The sequence below is a fragment of the Kryptolebias marmoratus genome, linkage group LG12 (assembly GCF_001649575.2).
Source record: "Kryptolebias marmoratus isolate JLee-2015 linkage group LG12, ASM164957v2, whole genome shotgun sequence".
NCBI lineage: Eukaryota > Metazoa > Chordata > Actinopteri > Cyprinodontiformes > Rivulidae > Kryptolebias > Kryptolebias marmoratus.
The window spans coordinates 13,578,610-13,587,038 of record NC_051441.1 but is presented as its reverse complement, the minus strand read 5'-3'; the positions used below and the strand labels follow the sequence as shown (position 1 = coordinate 13,587,038).

The following is an 8,429-nucleotide window of genomic DNA, read 5'->3' as shown; positions in this document are numbered from 1 at the left end:
GAGAGAGAGAGAGAGAGAGAGAGAGAGAGAGAGAGAGAACTGAACGCCTCCGTCGATGGTGCTGTTGCACCTGCTTCCCTTCAGCAGCCGCAGCCGTGGAGCCCTGCCATTCCGGGCAGAGGGAGGGAATAAATAAATATAAATAAATAGGTAAATAAATAATCCAGGCCTCCTACAGCGCCGGCTCCTCCATGATCTTTATTTCTCTTCCTCCTCTTCCGGCGGGTCGCCTGGGTGGACTCGGGCGGTGATGGTGATGTCTCGGCTCCTCTCCAGAGATGTGGCGTTCACGAACGATCCGAATCTTCTGAACGGCTCTTTGACACGAACGAACGGAGCCGGATCACATGCACTAAAGAGCTGTTCATATTCTTATTCTTATTTTTTTTTACTTCCTCTTCGAGTTTTCCTTTTCGGATGCAGACACACACATGATCCTCCCCTGCTGTTCCACTGAGACGGAGAACATGCAACAAGGAGCACAGCACTTGTTATAATTCGAAAACATGCATGCTGGACAAGTCATGTGGTGCGCGCTTCGGGCGTAGGTAATGCCTATGTCACTGTCAGTACCACGTGACTAATCTTTGTAAAGAGCTGGTCTTTGGAGCGGCTCTTTAAAAGTGACGGATCTGGAAGGTTCGGATCCCTGTAAAAGAGCCATAAATCCCATCTCTGCTTCTCCCTGCTGTGCAGACAGAGGGGCCAGCTGACCGAGGCTGTGTGACGTCACACCGTCCGCAATGACTCACCGCGTCAAGCCGGGCGCACGGAAGCGGGAACACACCTGGGAGATTTCACAATAAAAGCTGCTCCAACTCCCCGAACCTGTAATGAGCCCCGTTCTTCCAAAATATGTATCAGGTTTTATGTATCAGGAAGTAATAAAAATGATTTGAAGCTAAACCCCCGATTCATCCACTTCATGACCCACCAGTTTGTAGAACGTCCAGAAACAATAACTACCAGTAGTTAGGTTTTCATACTTCTGTCTCTGACTTTTATTTTGAAAGAAATAAACCGGAAGCAACGCGTTTCCCACAGTACTCACGTTAATCCAAGACCCCATGACTAATTATTGCCAAAAATTCTCGATGATAAATACCATGCACTCCTTAAGTGTTAAATAAATCCCTGCACAGTGCAGACAGGCAGCCATACCTTTATGTACCAATTTAAATTATAAAATAGATTTTCCAAAATATCACGCCTGAACAGGTGGTTCATGAGTCCACAAACTATTTATTGTGTAAATAACATAATCTGAGTGATTCACACATAAACAGGTTCCAGTTTTGCAGCTTTTCACTTTTCCAAACCTTGAAATTCTTGCTCAAAATGTAGTTTGCAGCACTGATGAGCCAGAACATTATGACCACTGAGAGGAAAAGTGAGTAAAAGTTGCTTATTTTTGTTAAAACGCAAAGCTCTGCATCACTCACCTAAAAGGTGTCTGCAGCCCACTCCCACCCTGAACCTACCAGGGGTCTATCAGTGTCGAATAAACAGAGATGATTGTTTCCTGTTTATGTCAAAGAGGTACCAATCAGGATGAACATAAACTCAATGACTTTAAAGATATATGTATAAAAATCTTCTGTGGGTAAACGGTTTATAAAAAGGGGAGCCGTTAAAACTTTCCTCGTGCAGCTTGGGTTGTTGTTGGCGTCGACAATGGAGACAAAAACCGTCTAATGAAGCAGAAAAACTGCCTCAATGAGAAGCCATCAGCTCCCACGACAAACGCATCCCAACTCGCACCAAACTGAACACATTTTCTACCAAACTGAAAGGAAAAGCCCTCTTTACAGACAAATAGGTACAGCTGAAAGAATAAATGAGACGTGTGCATCAGTTTCATGTTGTAACAATGAACACAATGTTTTGTGCAGATTAGTTAGTAAACCAACAAACACTTACTTTGCCTGTCCGTTTTAAGTTTTAGGAGGATATCGTAGTTTTAATACGTGTGTTAATTTTAAATGAAGTTGCTGCACGTTAAATAGTAAAACTATTAAGATTTTCTAATGCAGAACATGAGTTTTTCCTGGTATAAGAAGACAAGTCGATGACTAACTTTAAATTTTAAAGGGGGTCACACTTTATGTCACTTTTACCATTTTCATGCATAAGATTAATTAAAATAAATAAAGTTTATAGCCTCACCTGCTTCCTCACTACACGGCTCTCATTTACTCGTAATTGAATCTAAAAAAAAACAAAAAATTCAGGAATGCAAACAAAAATAACCAACTTTGAATGCAAAACAAACAGTTTTATTGCAGTACACTGGATTTTATTCTGCTGCGCTCACTGCCTGCCGACACTCGAGCACAGGGGGGGGGGGGGCGGGCTGGCATCAGAATACCTCGAATGTGCGTAACGATGCGGGCGAAAAGGCGATCGTCGGTGGGCCCACCTGAACTCAGGTGGGCCGCGAGCTTGTCCAGAGTTCACTCGTCTTCAGCCGTTTTAATTTAAAACATAAACAGAGGCCTACCCCAAGCAAACAGAAAAAAAAGGCATGTTCTCAGGCACCGCAAACAGCGAGGACGAGGCAGAGGAGTACCTGCACAATATGTTCACATAAAACCAAGGTGGAATTTCTTCGAGACATTTAGGAAGTCTGATTATCTTTGTTTCGTTTCTTGTTCATTTTTTGGTTTCTGTTCTTGATCAGAGATTGTCCTCCAACATTTGTTAAACATGTTAATTACAGAATAACCGATAAGGCAAAACGATGATACATGCTAAGCTAATATGGCTTCTAATTATACAGTCACATGTGGAATACTTTCAACAGATTTTAGGCGTTTTCCTCCGATAAACATCTGACAGAACAAGCTGAACTTTTCCAAGTTTTTTGGGAAATTTCAGACACACCTAATCATTTGGATCCAGCTCCATTTAAAGCTGAAAATAAAACTAGCTCCAACATCACAACAGTGTTTTAAATTCAAAACCGTTTACAACTAAACTACATCTGTACGCGCCTAAAACACAGAGTGACGAGAATGACCACAAACTGAGATTAAACAGCACAACAGTTTTAGAGATTAGTAAATAATTAGCCAGTTGACTGATTTTTAGGTGATTGTATCACTGCAGGGTTCAACAAAGAGGAATTAAAACAAAGAGCTAAGGTTCAGGAAAGTGCAAAATGTTGAGAACCAAACATCAAACCAGGAATCAGATATGAAAGAAAAAGAAATCTACAGTCTGGGTTGAGCTGTATTGTGCAGGCCACATCAGGAGTGTAGAGAAGGACAGAGAGAGAATTAGCACAGAAACAAAACAAATGAAGAGTAAAGACACGATCTGGGACAAGCGTGTGCTCAGCTGGTCAGTAGAAAACCACACTGGACTTCCCTCCGGGGGGGTTCAGGACCCGGTTGTGAGAGCGAGGCTTGGGTCCCAGGTGGGGCTCGTGCTTCTTCAGCATCTCCTCATCGGGCGCTGAAGTCTGCGCTTTAGGCTGTGGAGGGGCTGAGACGGCTGCAGGCTCCTCCGTGGCTGGAGCTGGAGCTGGAGCTGGAGCTGGAGCTGGAGCTGGAGCTGGAGGAGCAGGAGCGGGAGCAGGAGCTGGGGGAACAGGTTCTTCCTTCACCTCTGGTTGGCTGACTTTGGCTTCAGGAGCTTGGAGGAGGAGAGGAAAACACGTGAGATCCAAGGGAAATATAAAGAAAACCCTAATGGAGCCATCTTTATACTTAGTTTATTACTAATTACTGAATCTTTGACTTCAGGATAAAGACTCTCCCACTGCCATCACAACATGATTATACTGCTTCTGCTGCAGATATTATTTAAGACAAATTCCTTGTTTCATTAATGTTCATGAGACTTTTACTTTCTGTGTCAGTACAAGACAGAGGGAGGTCGCAGTAAGATTAATGTTAGAAATAGTTCTGATTGGATTTGAATTTCTTTAAAAAAAAAAAAGAAATTTGCAATCCCTTTTTAACTACAACCTTGAGATGCTCCCATGCTTTAAAAATAATAAAAAAGGTCTTTTGAAAAAGCTCCCTATTGAGACACTAAATCTATTTTTATTTAAATAAAAACAGGTTTGATTATGGATGATTGGAATAAAAATGTCAGTGAATCTAACAAAGTGAAAGAAAATGTTGCATTAAAAATATCACGTTAACTAGAAACCAAACAGCGCCACAGATCTTTATTTAGAGTATTATAATGTCTACTTAAAGATCTAATTTATTATCAAACTTCTCCACAGACATGAGGGACTGTAACCCCTGAACCTGATCCAGGCTGGTCTATTATCATATTATGAATAAGAGGAAACATTTCAAGGATTCTCTACAAGCCGGTTTTAAAAGTTATTCAGTCACTTACCTGGTGATTCAGGTTCTGGTCTCACATATAGATTGTCCTGCAAGAAATGAGAAATAAAAATTATAAAATTCCTCCTATGATGTTCAGAGGATAAAACAAAACAAATTAGACTATTGAAGTTCTTGCTGGAGTGATTAAAATCTGCAATAATCTTAGTAAAACATAAAAAAAAATTGGCATAAAGTGGCAACTTCCTTAAGCCCGACAGTTTAAATCACGTGTCAAACTTAAGGCAAAACGCAGCCTGTGTTTCAGTTTTATCTGGTCCGTGAGATAACATTTTATAAGTTATTGAACTGGCCTCTAATCTGTGACAGGCCGAGTCTCTACGGCTGCCTGTTTTGCCTAAAAACGGAGCGCACTCAGCGCCGAGCACAACAGTTTGCTGACTCTGAAGTCCAGAAAATTAGGTCTGAATTTCCCAGTAATCTGTTGTTGACGTGGAAAGAGCAGCCATCAGCTGATCAAACTCTTGAAGATGAACTCGCAGCCAAGAAAAGATACCCGTCTTAAGCTACTGTGTTTCAGAGAAACAGACAGTCTGCTTGAATATATACATTTTTTTTCTGTTTTATAGGAATTTCCAAAACATGGACTTGTTCTTTTGCTGATTTGATAACGTGAAAAACTGCTGATAGAACACAAGACAGAAGAAGAAAAGAAACTCAACATAATACATCTGAGGACACATTAGGTTTATATTTCTGTATGAAGTGACAAAATACATCTGAAAAACATGGTCAGTTTATACCTTCAAACAATTTCTGTGATTAAAAGGAACCGGTCAAATATTTCCTGTCTGTCCAGAAAATGAGTTTTCATCTTAATCCAACCAGAGTAAAAATTATAATGCAATACATTAAACATAGAGGCTTTTCCTACTTATTTACCAGCATTTAGAAGAAGTCACTCACAGGAGATAAACCTGAGTATATGCTCTTGTTGGATTGTTTTACCCAATTTAATTTGGACAATGCATCTCTAACAAAGTGTCCCAGCCCTACAAGGCTGTCACTTATTAATTAATTATAATTATGGCCTACCTTTGGCTTATTTGGGTAGCTTCTGCATGGGCTCTGGACAGGGGCACTCTCCGCCGACCCAAAAATGTTGCTGGTTGCTCCACCTGGAGGCGCGGGTCTCTGTGGTTGAGCTGGAGGTTCAGGTTCCCCAAATATCCCGCTGCTCTTCCCGCCTACAGGAAGCGTTACCGAGACATGATCACATGTTGCTGCAATGACGACGACTCGATGATGCGTAACAGAAGTTCATAAAAATAATCCTTGATATGTAAACACATGTGTGTCTACCACAGTGTGAAACGGTGGGAAAAAAATCACTGAACATTTAACTGAAGCTGTAGAGAAAATGCTGAACATTAGGACTCAACCGTTCCCATCTAAAACCAGTTTAAATGAAGCCAAAACTTGTGTGGTTTTTAATCACATACTTCAGAAAATCTGGAGGTGTGCAGACACAGAGGAGTCCAAGGATTTATACTGGAATTATCACATTAAAGTAACAGTTTTCACAGCAGGGACTCAGCTCGGACATTATCCCAAACTATCGCTCTGACCTGGAGGGTTGGAGCGTCTGGAAACACTCTGGGGCTCTTCAGGTGGAGCAAACACGTTGGAGGCCATTTTATTAGGTCTTCTTGATGGTGCAGAGTCCTCCTCATAGCCACCAAAAAGGTTACTGGAGCCACCACCGGGAGGCTGCAGCACCCTGAGTGACAAAACCAAAACGACGTGTTAGCGTTTCACCAACCGAGACTAAGGCTTGCTTTTAATGATAAAGTCACTTATATGTCAACATTTGACAGGTAGGTCATATTTAAACGCTGGTTTTATTGTTTATGAATACATTTTGTTTTATAAAATGGAGGACACGAAGGGTCAACAATCTCTCCCTGAAAACAGGTGGGTAGCATCCTTTTCCTGGCGGCCATTTTGACTTATAATGGGATCTAAGAGCCATGAACTAATAACCGATAGTTCTCATATTTGGTCAAAGTTGATCTCTCAGGGGCTGTCCACAAGAATGGCATTTTAGCAGCTCCGAAACAGTATTTTATTTGTTTTTTAAATAAATTGGTTCGAGAGAGAAATTGGTCTTGAAACGCCACACTTGAGTTTTCATACAGTGACGTAACAAAACCAATAATACTGATTAAAACTCCATGCTTGTGTTTGTGCTGCAGAGGCTACAGAACCAGCAGCTCAGCTACAGCGAATCCTTCATATACTAATTTACTTTAATTAGCAGACACAGCTGACGAACCATAACATATGCAACAAACTTGACTCACTGCAAAGGAGAAGTAATCGGGGAACAGAGGGAGAAAACTTTAAGATTCACACCTTGCTTCCTGTTTTCAGTGCATTTGTGGGGCAGTATTACAGCGCCACATACAGGTCTGTAGATTTTAGGGTAATTTCTGGCGCTCCTGTGTGGACGGAGACGTTTCTACAACTGGTGCAGTTTTCATTAACAACATGTGCTTTGCATTTTTATTACTTAAGATGGTTGCGTAAAGGACGCCCGATTTCAAAGACGCAAAGACACTCCTGAGCGCCGTCCACACTCGCAGAAATTCATCAGGACATTTTGGTTAATGAGGCAAAACAGAAGAGTTTGTCTGATGAGGGTAAAGTGACCAAAATGTCTCATAAAATCTCCAAGTTTGGGCAACTTTGCTTCTTTGGGAACAACAAATAAAATGTTTAATTTGCAAAAAAAACCAAAAAACAAAAACAAAAAAAACAGTTTCTCTGTGTAGACAAGCCAAGGCCTTAGCTTAGTACGTGTGTAAGTAACACTTGTGATACAATTTGATAAAAATAAATGTCCTGGTTTTCATTCATTCATTTAAAATGGTGCCAATTTTGTAAGAGGACGGATTGAGATGCATCAAGGGCCACTTCTGGCCCTCAGGCCTCAACTTGCCCATGTGGCCCTACAAAGAAGCAGCACTGAGAAGTGTTATTTTACTTTATTTTTTTAAATTGTAGGAGTAAAACATGTTTTTTTTTCACCACGGGTAGTAAACACTGTGTGTAATCTGGCTATAAATATGTGCTCAGCAGCTGCAGAATAACAGGTTGTCTGATTATACACCCGGGCAGCAAAGCTAGACGTCAGAAAACTCTGGTTTGTTAGCTTGAACGTCGTCTTTCAGAGGCGATACGTGTCGGAGTCGGTGACCATTAGGTGAAACCCGTCGACAAAACTTGAGCTTTCCAGACAAACACTCCCGTGTCCGGAAGAACGTGAACACAACGCCGCCGAAGGAGGATACAAAGACGAGCCGTCTGAAGTTCGTTCCCCCTACTTCCGCAGCAGACAACGCCTGATAGCTCCGAGGCTATCCCTTCACACGAGTTTGGATATTTTAACAATAGTCCCTTAAGTTAAACGCTCACGGGGGGTTTATTTAAAAATAATGGCCTACGAACAGAGAATTTCAGGGGTTAAAATATTAGCAGAAACGTGACAGTGGACGTGTTAACATCTCGTAATAACTGACCAGGCGCCCGCATATTGAGGCACTTCGGACCCATTTTTTTGTTTGTTTTTCCTCCCCGCTTAAACGGAGCTATAATTGTTACCTGGAGCTCGGTTTCGCGCCCGTATTCAAGCCCTGAAACGTGTTCGTCGAAGTCATGGTGGGGTTTTGTTTGGAGCCCGTCAAGTTTCCCGTAGACAACTTCGGCGTTTTGCCACCTAAGCTGCCAGCAACTTCCACCCTGCCTGCCCCCAAAAAACTCCCCAAGAATCCGAGGCCACGCCCAACTGTGACACAGAGGAATGTGATTGGTCAACGGCCAAACGGCTGCGATGGGGTGCGCTCGATTTATTCACCCGTCGACATGTAATATTGGGCTGCTTTCGCTTTGATTCGCTCAAAGTAAACTGAAGTAATCCATCACATTGCAGTTTCCCAATAGACCGTATGTTTTATGTTTGGTTTATTATATGTATACGACACATGTGCAGTCGTTTAAAATCCCCTTTATAACTAGCATTAACACCCCGCATTGCCATTACTCATGGCGCTTGTATTTTCATAT

At 41.8% G+C, this 8,429-nt stretch overlaps 2 protein-coding genes across 2 annotated transcripts in view; both read right to left on the bottom strand.

The window, feature by feature from the left end:
• The window catches only part of mapk8ip3 (mitogen-activated protein kinase 8 interacting protein 3), a gene marked incomplete in the record, with an annotated part of 1,049,817 nt that overhangs the window by 32,009 nt on the left and 1,009,379 nt on the right, over nt 1–8,429 (bottom strand).
• Nucleotides 2,255–8,134, bottom strand: jpt2 (Jupiter microtubule associated homolog 2). The gene is made up of 5 exons (XM_017428101.3): nt 7,968–8,134; nt 5,933–6,084; nt 5,400–5,551; nt 4,357–4,393; nt 2,255–3,636 (listed from the first exon to the last, which is right to left on the bottom strand). The coding sequence occupies exons 1-5, from the start codon at nt 8,021–8,023 to the stop codon at nt 3,344–3,346; spliced, it is 690 nt and encodes a 229-aa protein (XP_017283590.1). The 5' UTR covers nt 8,024–8,134; the 3' UTR covers nt 2,255–3,343.